The sequence below is a fragment of the Hyperoodon ampullatus genome (genome assembly GCF_949752795.1).
Source record: "Hyperoodon ampullatus genome assembly, chromosome: 9".
Taxonomy (NCBI): Eukaryota; Metazoa; Chordata; class Mammalia; order Artiodactyla; family Ziphiidae; genus Hyperoodon; species Hyperoodon ampullatus.
In genome coordinates this window covers 65603259-65619923 of record NC_136922.1, presented here as the reverse complement: position 1 = coordinate 65619923, position 16665 = coordinate 65603259, and the positions used below count along the sequence as shown (strand labels likewise).

Below are 16665 nucleotides of genomic sequence, written 5' to 3'. Positions count from 1 at the left end.
CACTGATTAGTGATGTGTGCTTTGTCTTGCTTTGCTTTTCCGAGCCTTAATTATCTCGACTATGAAACAGGTTTCTTGAGAAGGCCTTCTCTCCCTCACAGCACGGCTTTGAGGAAGCCGTGAAGGTCAGGCTACCTCCAATTTAAGAACATGGTGTTGATTTGTAAAATAGTTATTGAGACTTACCACATGCGAGGTACTCCTCGAGACGCTTTGAGTGATGGTGAGAAGAATCAGACACTATTTCTATCCTGAAGAAGCCTAAAGTCTAGTAGGGAGACAGTCATGTAAATAATTAATGAAACTTCAGGGTAGGCAGGAGTAAGGGTTATAATATGAGAAATCAACACGAGGCTTCTAAGAAACAAGTGACTAATTCTGATCAAGTGGCTAGGGGAGGCTTGATAGAGAAGAGGACACAAAGAGAAAATGTAGCACTTCAATAAAGATAGCTAATGTACAAGATAACTGCGTGAAAGGTCCACAAAAATAGTGTTACATAAATGAGAGTTGACTTATGGATAAGTTTGGTACCAATAACAGAATTTCAAATGTACCTGACCACTAGTGAACAAGTTGCTTCACTGGGGAATTTACCTATATTTATGGTTATATTCATATATCCTTCTCTTTCCACTAACCTCAGTTGGGAAGAGTTTTTCAGGTACTGGCTCCTGCATGGAGTCACTGGAAGAGTTTATTAAATATGGAGATTCTCAGGTCTCTGCCAGATCTACTGAATCAGAATCTCTGGAGTAGAACCTCAGAATCTGCATTTTTAACAAGCTCCCTGGGGGTTCCTGTGCACATTAAAAAAAAAAAGAGAGTCGGGCTTCCCTGGTGGCGCAGTGGTTGAGAGTCCGCCTGCCAATGCAGGGGACACGGGTTCGTACCCCGGTCCGGGAAGATCCCACACGCCGCAGAGCGGCTGGGCCCGTGAGCCATGGCCGCTGAGCCTGCGCGTCTGGAGCCTGTGCTCCGCAACGGGAGAGGCCACAACAGTGAGAGGCCCACATACCGCAAAAAAGAAAAAAAAAAAAAAAAAAAGAGTCACCTCTGCTGGTGTGAGAATTCTTACCACTGACTTGTTAATGACCTGCAACTGTGTGAGAGAAGACACATCATCAGACTGAAGAGGGTGGGTGGGGAGGGAGGAGGACAGAGAGGCCGGCAGTGATGGGAACGCAACTGTGTGTCCCTTGTCACCAGTGCTCACAGCTCTACTATAAGGGTCTCCCCCAACATGTACACAACCTCTGGTTCAATCACATTTTCACACTTCCATTTGAGACTCTCTAATGAGACAAAGTCATTTGCAAGCTAAATCCATGATCCAAATTTCATATTAAATACCTACATATACAATGCACGTATATACGTGTGTATATACACATACGCCATCCAGCACAGTCAAGGAATAATAATTTGTTCTGATTAATCAGATACTCCAACCAAGAGTTAATATCTATGGCCTGCACGAGTTCATCAATTTTCAAAGAACTCGAAAGCAATAACTTCAAAACTACCTGGAACATAATTTAATCTCTTTTTGTTCATGTAAAAAAGAGCTTTTTCTAATCTCACAGTGCCTCGGGCCACTATTAACATAAATGCTCACTACACATGTGCTGAGTTTAACAGCCATCAATCATTTTCCTACTTCAGTCGGTCCTGCAACTCGGTTCCCACGTTTCCTGCAGGGCACCCACCACGTGCCCCCTCTCACTGACCAGGTGAATACCACTTCCCTCCCTTCCCCCTCCCCACGCCACCATCAGAGAGCCCTGAGGATGTGTACAGGAGCCCACTAATTCAGAGCTGGGGGCTCAGAGATTAAGAGGTGTTACGTTTTCCTATATCACCACAATTTATTTTTAGTTTGTGAACCCAGTATCAATTCACCCTGAATTTAAAGGCCCCCTCATTAAGATACATTGCAACAACCTGCCAGGAGAACTATGTCCAGTGAAAAATTCTCCAGGTGCTCAAAGTACATCTTAGGTTGTACCACAAGAAATTGCTGTTTTAATAGGTCAACACCAAATATCCAAAATTTCATATACTTCAATCTAATGCCAAATCTGGGAGCTCTATATTTCTGTAACTTGGCCAACTGGTGTGTAAAATACTTTAAGCAAATGTCTCTTTGCCCTTGCCCGGTGTATGGCTTACACGAAACAGAAAAAAAAAAAAATCACATTTTTTAATAAATCCCAACTAGTTCCCTACATGCACACAGGCAATCACAAGGGAAAGGAAGCCACTGTTGTCTGGTACATGCACATCCCAGAGGTAAAAAAGAAAAGCCAGTTCTTCCCACAGAAGCCACCCCGGAACTAACTGATGACACTCACTGAAAAAGCAGACTTACGTCCCCTTCCCTGCCACCCAGCTACTCCCCAAATTCAGGCTGAGTCACCTCTCAGGGGAAACGAATTTCCGCCTGGGTGCTCACCTATTGTGCTCATGAGACTGCAAGTTGACCTCTGGTGGGTCCCACTGGGGCCTGGAACCACTGTTTCACATGTGCTTAAAAACAGGAAATCACCGCATCTCAATTCTAATAGGCCTGTGCCCCTCAAGGAGCATAAACCCAGGTACATGGCATAGCAGCTCTCAAGTGGAAGAATATCTGATTAGTCTTCTCATCCAGGAAAATAGCATCCCCCTGAGACCCAGAAACACTGGTATGTGAATGTCATGATGCTACTGCTTTTGCTCTATAAATCCACGAAGGAGGAGAGACCCAGCAGGCTGTGAGAGCTTCTAGAATTCGTGAATTTCTGAGGGGTACAGAGTCAGTACGAGGCAGTCAAACAGCCCAGCAAGGCTCTCCTGGACACAGAAGTAGCAAGTTCTACAGGCCACTGGCCAGATGCAGCCCTGCTCTCTGAACCCAGAGGGAGCAATCGTCCTATCTTGGCTCAAACGGTTCTGTTCAATTAGCAAATAAAATGGAAAAGGAATCCCCCTGTATTTTTTTAATAAAAAGTTCTAAGAATAAATACGGAAAAGAATGCACATGTCATTATTTTGCTCACTAAACGGAAAGCAGTGAGTGGTTAAAGGAACTTTATTGCTAATGCTGCAGTCTGCAGATCTGCCCCCAAGAGGAACCTAAGGGAATAGGCTCAAAATTTTTTTTTTACAGAGAGAGAGGGAAAAAAATTAAGATAAAGATGCTAAAAATGCCTCTCAATGAGGCCCAAATAAATGTAAGACCAGCTTTGGGCCTTCTAGTTTTCCTGCCTCCTCTCAGAAGGCCAGCTCTATCTCTCCTGGAAATAGTCTTCTGAGGTCACCCACAGCTGCAGAGGCCAGCAGCACAAGCAGACAGTCCACTGCACAGCATCTCCAAATAAGATGCTCAGCCTACGCCTGACAGCCTTTGCAGCCATGAAAAAACCATCTGGCCAAAATCTATTTAGTTGACCAAGAATACAAGAGTTATTTTGGAAATGTGTGCTTTTATGAGTGAAAATGTGAGGATTGTTATCTCCCTCACTGTGATTCTCTTTGAAGTGTCCCTGGGGTATCATGACTCATGTTGCAGATCCTCTCCCAGAGCCATTTTATGGTTATTCCATCAAAGCAGGGCATTCGGGAGACATGCTCTGGTCAGGGAAGATGCCACTTGTCCCGCCCTCTCATATTCTCTTGTTGAGTTACCTGTGTGAAACCTTCAAATTGCCATTCAGGTTATAGACCCTTGGGTCTATAAAGATCTGGGTTAGTCCCACCCATTACCTAACATTTGAAAGAAAAAGCAACAAAAAAACTCATTACACTGCACGACGTGTACATACAATAAGGCCTTTGTCCTTAAAGGAAAAACATAATTTTCAACAGAGTCGGCTCCCAGAAGCCAAGGGAGCTAACATCCAAAACCTAATATAAACACTGAGGCTTATGTCAAGGTTTCGGAGTTAGCCTCACTGAAAGGGGGAGGAAATGATGGGGAATGGCAGCCACAGGGATCCGAGGCATTTTTTCATTGTGATTTTTGAAAGCAGAACTGAGATAATCCCCGATCCTCCCCTCTTGGGCACCTCCTGCATTGTCGCCTACAAGGCTGCTTTCGACAGCAGGATATTTCTATAAGAGGGAATGTTCCTTTTGGTGCAAATAAAAGCAGGTCTTCATGTCTATATGATTCTAGTTTTCAAATGTGAGTACATTCCTTTCAAAGGAAAAAAACGTTTTTTGTAATGATTATTTAAGATGTCTTTTATAGAGGGGGTTGACCTTCTGTGACAAACTCTCTGGGAGAATCCTGTTTTGGAACTTGGAGTTCCATTCTTGGGGGGAGCGATCCCAAGTGTTAACAACCCAAATTATAAACAGGAAACTCCAGCCTGACTCCCACTCAAGTCCCAAGGTTGTGGACCTCTCACTGAAGCTATGGGGCTTCCAGAGATGAGGGGACAAGGCTCTTACACTTGAAGACCTCATCTCATAAGATAAAACTGCCCAAGTTAACTACATACAACGCAGAACATGCTATCAAAGAGAAGAAGCAGATTCCTAGAAAACAAACACACAAAGCTCTGTGAATGCGTAGGGTCCATATGTCCAAATCCAGTCACCTCAATTAATCTGGGATCACCCGATACACCACGGGTATCCACAGAGTGACTGTGGCTGGGCAGATGGCAGGACCCTGCACGTTCTAAAAGGGGGACGGGAATTCCCTGGAGGTCCAGTGGTTAGGACTCCACGCTTTCGCTGCCAAAGGCGCGAGTTCCATCCCTGGTCAGGGAACTAAGATCCCACCAGGCGTGCCTCATGGCCAGAAGTAAAATTAAATTAAAAAATAAAAGGCTTCCCTGGTGGCGCAGTGGTTGAGAGTCCGCCTGCCGATGCAGGGGACACGGGTTCGTGCCCCGGTCCGGGAGGATCCCGCATGCCGCAGAGGGGCTGGGCCTGTGGGCTGTGGCCACTGAGCCTGCGCGTCTGGAGCCTGGAGGCTGCAACAGTGAGAGGCCCGCGTACCGCCAAAAAATAAAAAAATAAAAATAAAAAAATGTTTAAAGTAAAACTAAATAAATAAATTAAATTAAATGGGGAGGACTCTGACATGTCTGTCTGGCTGGGTCTACCAGTAATTAGTTTTACATTTCTGCCTCCGACCTGCCACTTCCTCGTTCAATGGCAAATACCCCAAAGGACAGCAAGGCCTCACTGTGAGAGCAACGTTGTGATTAGCTGTCTGGAGATGGACACCAGTCAAACAGGTGAACTTTTGAAGATGAAAAATAGAGGACCAGCCCATCTTGCTAAGCCCCAAATACTTCCCGGGTTTTCTGTCTTTTATGGAAAAGATAGCAGTCACTTCTACTGAACTTCCATTGTCTGCCCTGACAGAAGTTCAGAGTAAACACATGTCATAGGAATTGACAATAAATTGAAATAAAAGCGGTAGTCCATTAAATCCTTTCTGAGAAGTCTTGCAGTAGTCTATGTAATCACTTCTTAGAAGTATAGGATAGGCAGCAATTGCATAGCATTTAGGTAGTGGCAGTAGCTATCATTTCTGAAGTGCTTCCCATCTACCAGACCCTGTTTTAAGAATTTTACATGTTTTGACTCACAGTTCTGACAAAAGCCCTATGATGAAAATATAGATGTCGAGATACAGAAATATCAGGCAACTCACCCAGAGCCATACAACTATGAAAGGAGGCATGGGAACCACTACACTATCATTCCTAAAAAATATACTCATTAAAGTATATGTTCAAAACTGGTTTATAGCATACACCTTACTTCCTTCCATTCCAGTTCTGGCCCATAATAATAATAATTCCACTTACACTGTTTACAAAGGTCTTTCACAAACACCAGCACATTTAATCCATACACATCACCTCAGTTAATGGCTACAGCAAACAGATGCGTTCTGCATTATGATTCCTCTTTAGAAATGAAGCTGAAGGGCACACATACCATTGTGACTTGCCCAGTACCCACGACTAAGGCTCAGAGAGACCAAGGTGGCTGCTGAGCAATGCACAGCTACAAGGCGGCCCTAGGGAGACTTGAACCCATAATTTCAGACACCAAGGTCACCACTCCACAGCTGTACTTCAATGACAAAACAGACATCAAAAATTTAGTGAAGGGCTTCCCTGGTGGCGCAGTGGTTAAGAATCTGCCTGCCAATGCAGGGGACACGGGTTCGAGTCCTGGTCTGGGAAGATCCCACATGCCGCGGAGCAACTAAGCCCGTGTGCCACAACTACTGAGCCTGCGCGTCTGGAGCCTGTGCTCCGCAACGGGAGAGGCCGTGACAGTGAGAGGCCCACGCACCGCGATGAAGAGTGGCCCCCGCTCGCGGCAACTGGAGAAAGCCCTCACACAGAAACGAAGACCCAACACAACCAAAAAAAAAAAAAAAATTAGTGAAAAAAGAAAATATTTTTCCTGAAGATCTAACTAAGGGCTTACATTATATCATAATATTTTTTTTAAGTGCCATTAACAGCTTCATAGAGCACACCTGAAAGTTTACTATGGTAAGATTTTATATTAGTCAGGTTCTTTGATAATGTTGCTCTGATTCATAATAAAAAATGCCTCAATGTAGCCTTGTCCATTTTGCACTTAACTATAGAAACATTCCAAAGACACTTGCAAAAGCCTATTGCTTTTATTCATGAAATTAGTTTTGTTTGGGGGCCTTTGAAAATGTCATGTGGTATTTATTCACTTTTGCTAAGACCTTTTTAAATCACAGTTCGGAAAATTTGTGATTTTTGCACTAAATTTTCAAAATCCCTACAGCAATCTTAGTTTGGGATTTCTCTCAAACGAGTTTCCACCAAATTCTATCTATGATCAATTCTATTCCATGGGAAAATGTGCAGCAGGTACTAGGGACCTGGGCACCACTGACTGTTATTGATTGTTTAAAATCGTTACAGAAGATGATGACAAAGTTCCCTCTATGATGTTCTCCTAGAAGGTTCAGTCTAACTCTGTAATATCTAATACCGCTGGTCTTTCTCCTCTTCAGGCATCTTCTGCCTTGGCCTATGCTTTGTTGGTTCTCCTTCTTCTGTAACCATTTCTCAATCTCTGTCATTGGCTTCTCCCTTTCTAACCTTCTTTTAAATAAGCCCTTTTAAATATAGCCCTTCTTCTAGTTACTATTTCTTTTATGGGAGTTTGGGGTTGGTAGATGCAAGCTATTACATTTAGAATGGATAATCCTAATGTATAGCACAGGGAACTATATTCAATATCCTGTGATAAACCATAATGGAAAAGAATATAAAAAGAAGAATGTATATATGTGTATACCTGAGTCACTTCTAGTCACTATTATAGGCTCATTTCTTGAAATCTCAACATAGACCCCTTCCCAAGACAAATAATTTATTCCCAAAGTTCTGAAATTTATTTCAATGCAGACAGTTAAGAAATTGCTGTCTTCTAGTCCTGATTTCTCTAGTGAGATCAAGATCTACATTTTGAAGAGCCTACCGGGTTTTCCTACTTGAAAGGTCTATGAAGCCCAGTCATCAGTTCTAAACTCATTATCCCCACCCACATCTGTGACCTCTTCTCTTCCTATATTGTCTATAACATTGGCTAGAACTTCCAAAATTCCCTTCCATCCCCCCCATCTCTCACCTCTGCCATCTATTTTATTGCCAAGTGCTACCAACTTGGGCTCCAAAACTCCTCTGCAAGTCTAGGGGTCCCAGCACATGGGTACACTTTTTTTAAGGTGGGTCCAATTTCGATTGTTGTATAAATTGTATAAATTGTGTGCTACCACTGAGAATACATCTACCAGACTGAATAATTTGCCGAAGGGGTCATGCAACAGCGCAGAGCAAGGTATCACTGTGAGTAAGAGGAGAGAGCTAGCACCCAAAATGGAATTTTGAGAGTGAGACCTGGAAGTAAACAATTCTATTCAAGTAACAGCACCCAGAGCTGCTCCAGAGACACCAAGTGATTAGCAAAGTGACTGCTACAGAGACACACTAGCACATCATCCCACTGCAGTGACTACTGCATTTTAATTACTGTGTTTTTCTGGGCATTGTTTGGAGTCTTTTAATCCAAATATTCTAGAACTAGAAGGCAGTGAAAGTAATTCAAAAGAATACGCAATATTGGTTTATCCCAACACCTTCTTTCTCACTGTCCATCCCTGTTCCGGGCCGCTTGCCCTCACCTGACCACAACACATCCCTAGTGCCTGCTGTCCAAACTCTGGCCCCTCCACACTCTAAACAACTCCCACAAAAGCTTCTAGAGGCATTGGCATAAAACACATCTTATTGTGTCATGCGGCTGAGCCAAAATATTAAATGGCTCCCCCAATTCCACGAGTGGAACTGAGCTCCTTATTATTGCACTCAAAGTCCTCTATGCCTCCCACCAAGCCTTCTAACTCCAGCTTCCACCAGAACTTTGGGTACACTGGGCATACTGGACTCCGCCATCTCCACAATTCCCAAGCACACACTCCTCTGTGCCTTTCCTCCAATCACGCCTTGCCAAGACTATCTTTGCTCCGCCCATCAAAGTCCCAGATGATCCAATCAGAATTCATCTACAGCTCCCTTAGTACTTGAGTTTGAGTCTAGCATAGTGTTTTTCTGGCACTCCTACGAAACTTATTTATGTATGTGTCTTTCTCCTCTTTTCCGTTGTGGGCAAGAATCTGTGTTACTGGTCTTTGCCTCCCCAAGGTGCCCAACCAGCAGGATGCTTCAAACACAGAAAAGGCAAAAAATGGAAGGGGAGAATGAAGTGTGAAGGAAGGAAGAAAGAATAATATTATTGAATTTATAACCTGTTACTCCTAGTGCTTCAAGTGATGTTTTATAGAATTAGAACTGGGAACCAAGAGGTCTTAAAATATACACCCAGCACATTTGCTGATCTTAACTAAGTTCAACAAGCACACTTGACCTCCTGGGGCCATGAAAGGTGATGTTATTAGTATTCTTTATAGCACAAAGAATTCAATAGACCATCAGTTGGACAGAAGTGCCACAGAAGAGGGTGTGAGAAACTGGTATCCTTTGTTTATTCAATGAATTTGTATTAATTGGTTTTATTTTCCATCGTTTTGCCTTGCCTGACTTTTCCTATTATGTCCTGTTCTCCTGCCTGCACTATATCTGAATCCCCATCTGGGGAAGGGCTCCCACACTTAAAACACAGTTTACAGCTGATGCGCACTATAAAGGCCGGTGCCTTGAAATGAAAAGAAAGCGTGTTTAAAATGGGACAGGGATGGGGAAGGGGAGCCCACAAGTAAGGAGGCAGCAAAAACCCACCCAGGTCTGGAACGGGGTGAGAGACTTCCACAAGGTGGGCCAGGAAAATCCCCATGATGCCAGACCACTAGGCAGTTTTTCCAGAATTACAGCACTTCTGAGTCCCAACCCTACCCTTCTGCCAATAAAAGTACAAGTGAAGGTGACCCCACAGGCATAGAGACGTAAATACTCTGCAGAAAAACAAAGCCCCTCTTCCATGGAAAGTTTTTTTAGTGTTTAATGGAGAGCAAGGGGAAAACTTATACCAGGGCTCACAGACCACTGGACCAATAAGGAAACAACTCAGATAGACCCAGTCCAAGTCTAGAGGGACAGAAAACCCCATAAAATGTCACTGACTTAGCCCTGTTCATTCATAACTATGGGTGGGCTTGGCATCATTATCCCTATGTCTTTTCTCCATCAGCTTCCATTTTCTCCCTTTTCTGATGAACCTTTGCATCTAATTCCATGTGAGGAAATAAGAATTTAACATCATCATCAATATCATCAACAACAATAATGCATCATTCTGACTATATGCCAAGCACTGGGCCAAGCCTTAAACACTGTATCTCATTTGATTCTCACAGCAAGTCTATGAGCTCAGTAGTGATAGACGTCCCACTCTCCAGATGAGGAAATGGAGACTTGGAAAGGTGAAGTAACTTTCCCGAGTTCACCATCAGTAAGTGGCAGAGCCAAGATCCGAACCCAGGCTTGTCTGATGCCAGGGCCAAGGCTCTTTGCCAAAATGATATGAAACCAGCCAATAGCTGCCTGAACTGTGCCTTCCTCTGAAAGGGCCATCCAAGTCCAGACCTGGTTCATGTTACAAGACCAAGATCACTCTAACTCTCCCCAAAGTGAGCCTACGTCGGCTCTGCAGAGGCTGAAATAACTCTCTGAGCCCTTGGAAGTACCCGTAGACGTCTGTAAGTAGTAAACGACCGCAGAAGCAAGTTGGTTTAGCGTAGAAAACACTGTTTTCACATCCCAGATCTGTCTCTTAGTAACTATGTAACCTCAGGACATTTGCTCCGCCTCTCTGAGCCTCAAGAAAGCATGGGTAATAATAATTGTCTATGAGCTGGTACTGGTGAATTTGCCAGCACAATGCTGTAAATTAGTTACCTTTCCCCCCAAACTGTTCTATTGAGTACCTTATTCTATGGAAAGGCAATTGGTCGCAACACTGTCTAAACAGAGTATAAATAAATAAATAAATAGATAGATAAATAAATAAATAACTCTTGATCATTTCCTTAGTGAGCATCCAAAATCCAAAGTCTAAAAATGATATAAAACAATTTCCAAAAAATTGTGGCAACCTATGCATATGTGCATGTACTAAGTGTATCTCTCTGAACACATAAGGACTACTTTTTATCTCCTCTCCCTCTCTCTCTCCTTCACCCTCCTAGCTCTCCCTCTCTCCACCTCTTTCTCTCTCTCTCTCCCTCTCTCTCTCTCTCTCTCTCACACACACACACACACACACACACACACACACACAAACACACACGAATTGAATCCTGATGCACCGCTATCTCCCTCATTCTCAAACACGTGCCTAACACTTGTTCAGATAATAGATAACTAGTCTCTAGCCAGTTAATTTGAACAATAAAAAACATGAGGCTCTTATAGAGATAAGGTACCCGACAGAATCAAAGATGCTGGTAGCCGCTTGTTTAGTGACAGAAGATTTTTGTGATTAAAAAGTGGAAGACAGCAGACAAAGCCCCCTCTGTTTGCACCACTTGGTTGGCTCCAAGCTAGGTGGAGCCCTGCTTCTTGTAACACCAAATTTCACGTTGCTTTTTATGAGCAGAGGGTCCATTTCTAAATTGCACCCCTGGATTTAAAAGAGGAAATTTAAACCTCAGAATAATGTTTTTTGCTGAACAAAATGTATGCCAAACTAAGCTCTGACTGACTTCTGGTTTTCTGAGTCCCAGCCTCCAAAGTTTTCTCAGGTTTCCAGTACTGGGCCGAACTCATTGGCTTGTGCCATTTCCTTCTATGCTACGGTTAGGTGGAAAAGGGGTGAGAAGCAGGGGTACCACTTCCCCAGGTTCACTGGATGTATATGGGAATGCCCGAAAGATCCAGGGGACCACTTTAGATTCATTAGCGGAGAGAGGCTGGCTCCTATCAGCTGTACTTCATGGAAGGCACCAACGTGTTGTCCTAGGCATTACGGGAAAAATAATTCTAGCAAGAAGGGGGAAAACATCATACAAAACAGCAATAAGTCTGGGCCTTCCTAACTCAGCCCCACAAAAGACCATTTTGTAAGATGGGGAAAAGCTGTGTTTTGCTTTCTAACTGAACAATGAAACACTTGCATCTTTAATCCAAACTGTCTACCCACTTCCCTAGATTTCAGGACAATGGCCTAACTTCTCACCTTCCCTCTTGAATAGTTGAACCCACACACTTTAGAATGATACCCATCAGCAGCTAACAAACAGGTTATTCCTGGACCACGACTGATGCTGGCAAAATGCTCGGGTCCAGGCAGACAAGGATAAATGAGAATAAAATTATTCAGTTCTGCTTGCTGTGGCCACTGCATCCGCAGTCATCCTCAAAATTCCCACAGAAATAAGCTCATTCCACGTTTGAAACATTTCGGAGCTTAAAAGTTTAAATCAGGCCAAGTTGATTTTGTGGGGTTTTTCAAGCTTTTACACTGTAATTATACGCAGGACTTTGTGCCACCTATTTCCTCCCAACTGTAACATTTTACGTCTTTTTTAAGCATACGTTGAGGTTAGCTTTTTTTTTTTTCAGTACATGTTATGAAACAAGATATGAGCTTATACTCAACTTTAGGTAACTTTCTGCCAAAAGGCTGGACCAACACAAACTAAATATGACTATTTTCTTTATCCAAAGTACAGTTTTGACTATTACATACCCTCTTAATGTACATACATAAAACTAGCTCACAACTAAAGCTCCCTGCAGGTCAGCTGAAATCATAACGAGATTTTCCTTTCATATAATGTGATTAACAAATGTTAGCTAACCGAACTCCTAAAAGACTCAAAAGAAGAAATCAAAATAACTCAAGCAATGCCAAAAAGTCAAATAACTCAACAAACTTTCTATTTTTTTCTTTGCTTTTTCACATCTTTAACTTAGAAAACAGCCTGTTTCACTTGATTATATGCATGTGCTCTAGAGGCAGGTGAGAGTGAGTTCCAGCTCCACTATTTACAAAAATGTGACCTTCACAGGCTACTAAACTCCCCTAGCCTCAGTTTCCTCATCTGTAAAACAGAGGGATAAAAATCCTCAAAGGATTTTTGTGAAGATTAAATGAAACAATGCAGGCTTCAATAAGTGTGGGCAAATAGTGTTTCATAAATGTTAGTTGCTATTGCTGACATTATCTATCTGCTAAATAAGTCTACCTTCCAACCCAAAAAAAAAAAAATGTCAACCAGACTCATGGCAGTCTAGGTGCTTTGAAATTCATATACTGCAATGGGTCCCTCAGAAACTTACAACAGCAGACACAAATAAAGAAGCGGCCGTCCATATATTCTTACTCAATTTTATCAAGTATTACAAATGTTTGGGAAGCAATAATAACTATGACAGCTTGGGCCCCATAATCCTAAACCCCTGCAAACGTGACGGCAACAGATCACTGAGGCTTTCAGCTAGTGAGAGCTCTGAGGCATCCTCTGAATAGCAAGTGAGTTGGAGTACCAGAGTCCAGACTTTATATGTTTAGAAAGGATTTCTGACAGCTCTTACGAAGGCAGATACCTCCAAATGTTACTCGAAGATATAAATGAAACTACCACCCGTCTGAACTTAATCAATGCATTCTGGAATAAATATCACTCCAGAACTCGAACTGACGCATCTTTTCAGATTCACTCTTTACCTTCAAAACAGCAAGATTCTAATATCTGTCTTATTAGCAGTAAGGCTGTACTTTTGGGGAAAGGCACTACTTCCCCTGGGGCAGGAGTATGGAAAAGGGGAAATGCTGTATGGAGAATTTTTATATATTTGGGAACAGTCTGCAAAACCCAAACTGTATATTTAAACTTTACAAATGTAACAATATTGTAACGCTTATCTCTGCGAACGGAATGCATTTTTACCTCTATTTCTGTTGATTTCCTTAGTCTTCAGAACCTGATAATCATTTGATACAGACATTCACCTTCACCCATTTATCATTTCACAACATTGACCTCATCTCTTGTCATGAAAAAGTTTGGGTAGTTTAAACGCAGATGGCTTGGCTTTCACCTAAACAGAGAAGAATGCCTTCTCTGGTTCCATACAGCATGTTGATCTGATAACAAGCAGTCATCTATCACTTGGGGGCTTTGCATTTGACTGCCTTAATGTATTTCCAACAGGGTTTTGTGATGTGTAGTTTTTAATCAAGGTTTGCCAAAACTGATTGGCATGTAAAACACTTTTAAGCAAAAATGTTGTTCTTTGTAAGTCTCTATTTCAGCTCAGAAATTCTTATTCGTATAACTTAATCTCCCCCGTGTGGTTACTTATTAGACCTTATCATTAACTATTAAGTTAAAATAAATTGAAACAAAAAGTTTTTTAATCTACTAGCCACTGCCAGTGTTAACTAAGCAGCTGAAAGCCAAGTGTCATCCTCTAAGGATAGAATGTCCTTTCTGACTTATGCTTCCAAATCAGAACTACAAAGACTGTTTTTGAGAGCTTAGGATATAAGAGGCAAAGAAACCCAAGATTACATCTTGTCCTCATGTTTGTGCTTTGTGACTCTCATCTCTTTTTCCCCTTGTCATATACCTTATCCCAGACCTTTATACCTAAATGTTATCATTTTCACACTGAGCTCAGACAACAGAATCAAGGCAGAAAGTTTGGTGGCACCTATGATTTGGTGGCAATAACCATTCCTGGGAACAGAAGGGTAAATGGTAATTATCACTGAGACATGCCATACCAAGTCCACCTTAAGTTTACTTCTGTAAACTGAGGTCAAAGATAAGAATTCCCAGACTGATGAAATGGAAACTGCAAAAGTCCATAATACTCAGAAATTCAACTGAATTCAATTCACCAGCTATCTGAAGTTTTGTAACGACCAAAACCAGTTTTTAAGATTTGGTCATATTACATTTAATGGATTCACCTTATCAAAGGGAGCAATTGACTTCACATTACCTGATCTCCATACTCACCATGCAGACACACATTATACAAGGGTTGTCCGTGATAAATGGAATCTGGAGAACTTCACCTTCATTTTCGCATTTTGCAACAGAACCTGAAGGGGAAAATAAGTTATTTAAATTTAGCTTAGTGCCATTGTTACAAAAGTAGAATTTTTACATTAATGCTTTTTGAAACAACTATATCCAAATTTCAGAAATTCCTAATGAGTTTTAAATTCTCAAACTCACCCAAAAGAAGTCCCCCCCAAGAAAATCTATTTTAAATAGTTTTATTAGAACAGGTTTGTTTTGTTTATTTTTAAAGGCCGTGCTATATAGATAGATTTTCTGCTTTCGATGGTTTAAGCACAATTCCAAGTATTTCACTGGATCCTTAATAACACCCCTCCTTCATGAAGGCATTTCAAGTAAACACACACTCCCACATGCAAAAAAAATTCAAATTGGCCATTAAGGCACATTTTAAATTTGAACAGAATTCAGGACAGTGTCAATGAACAGGGTTTTATATAAATCCGCCTCGTATTGTCTTGAGCTGAAATCACTTTTTGAAACACAACCTTCTTTTCTCTTTTAGAAATTGCCTCAATATTTTCTTTTCTGCCCCAGGTGTCACTAAAGTATGCCCTTCAGAATAGCAGCTGAGGTCTTCACCTGCCTGAAAGCATATAATTATTATATCCTGCTATTATTACTCTTTTAAAATATGATAGTTTCTTTAAATTCAAGGTGCTTTAAAAAGCACTCCCTGTACAGAAGCTATATTGGAACCCTATAGAGTGAGAAAGGACGATGGGTGGAAAACGGTTAAAAATTTTTTCTTTAATTGTATACGGGAGAAAAGATCGAAATAAAGATTGAAGAAAACTAAAAATAAATAAAGGAACTTCTCAAATTCAAATAGAAGAATTTCCGTTATCACTATACTACTGATGTCAACAGCCTCCTCGCCCTCCACCCCTTAACCTACTCACTGCCTTCCCACCCCTTAACCCCGCGGGCTTCGCTTCTTGCCCACCGCCAGCGAGGGGCAGGCTCCTAGGTGCTCGCTCCCCGCCCTCCCGTCCCCGAGGCCAGCCAGCGCTTCCTCTCCCAGGTACCAAGCCAGCGTTCGGGAGGGTCGGTCCCTCCCGCCCCCTCCCCTACCTGTCAAGAAGGAGGAAGCCAGAGACATGGGGACCCCCGAGCAATTGAGCAGCAGCAAGACGCAGCAGGTAATCCCGGGCGAGCGCCGGCAGGGACGCTCAGCCAGAGCCCTGACGCCGGAGAACCAGAGCATCGTCACCTGGAGGGAATCCCGGGCGACTGCAGGTCCCGCGCCGCCGCCTATGCTCCACTACCGCCGCTCGCAGTCAAAAAGGGCTCTCAGCCGGCGAGTCGGGAGACAGTCCGTTAAGGAGGGAGGCGGGCGCCCGGGAGCCTGGGGCGGGGGGGTGGGGGGGCTGAAGGGGGAGGCGGGAGAGCGAGTCGAGGGGTGAGGGGCACCCTGGGAGGAGGGGTCCTGCGGCCGGGCTCCTCCAATGCGGCTTTTTTTTTTAAAGGAGTTGCTTGCAGCGGTTTAAGTCTTCGGCTCCTCCATACTAGAGAGGGGGCCGGGAGGAGGGGGTATCGGAGCAGCCGGAGATAGGCAGAGAGGAGTGGCTGCGCTTCCCGCTGCGCACCGCTGCACAGCCGCCGCCGCCGCCGCCCGGGCTGCAGCGACTGCCCGGGGGCGCGCCGCTGCCGCGGCGTCCTCCACTCCTGCCCTCCCACCTCCTGACGGCCCCTCAGGCTCTCAGCCCGGCCCGCGCGCACGCTCGCTCCGGCGCCGGAGACCCGGGCGCCCCGGGCGCCTCTGGGAACCCGCTTGGGGCGCCCGGGCGCAGGGGGGATTGCAGAAGCCCCGCGCCGGGCGCTTGTCTTCGCCGGGCGTCCAGCCCGCTCCCCAGCCCCTCGAGGGAGGCCACTTGCCCCGGGGCACGGATCGGAGCGGGGCAGGCGTGTCTCCACCGCCCGGAGCGCGCAGCGCCTCCTCCCTTTCCCGGGGGAACCCTCCCCTAGCCGGGAATGCCGCGCCACCCCCACTCACACCAGGGTGCTCCAACCCTGGGAGGGAGCAGAATATGGGACGCAGGGCACCTCACCACCCCTGCTTGTTCTCAGATGCCCCAGCTTTGGGATGGAGCGACACGGGGCGCCGG

At 44.0% G+C, this 16665-nt stretch overlaps 1 protein-coding gene across 2 annotated transcripts in view; it reads right to left on the bottom strand.

Moving 5' to 3' along the window:
- BMPER (BMP binding endothelial regulator) overlaps positions 1-15764 on the bottom strand; it is a gene marked incomplete at both ends in the record, with an annotated part of 250484 nt that extends 234720 nt beyond the window's left edge. For both annotated transcript variants that reach the window (XM_079711187.1, XM_079711188.1), the window contains 2 exons: positions 14492-14577; positions 15632-15764. In XM_079711187.1, coding sequence (XP_079567313.1) covers positions 14492-14577; positions 15632-15764 — 219 coding nt within the window. The remainder of the gene's footprint in view (positions 1-14491; positions 14578-15631) is intronic.
- Positions 15765-16665: the final 901 nt, after the last annotated feature.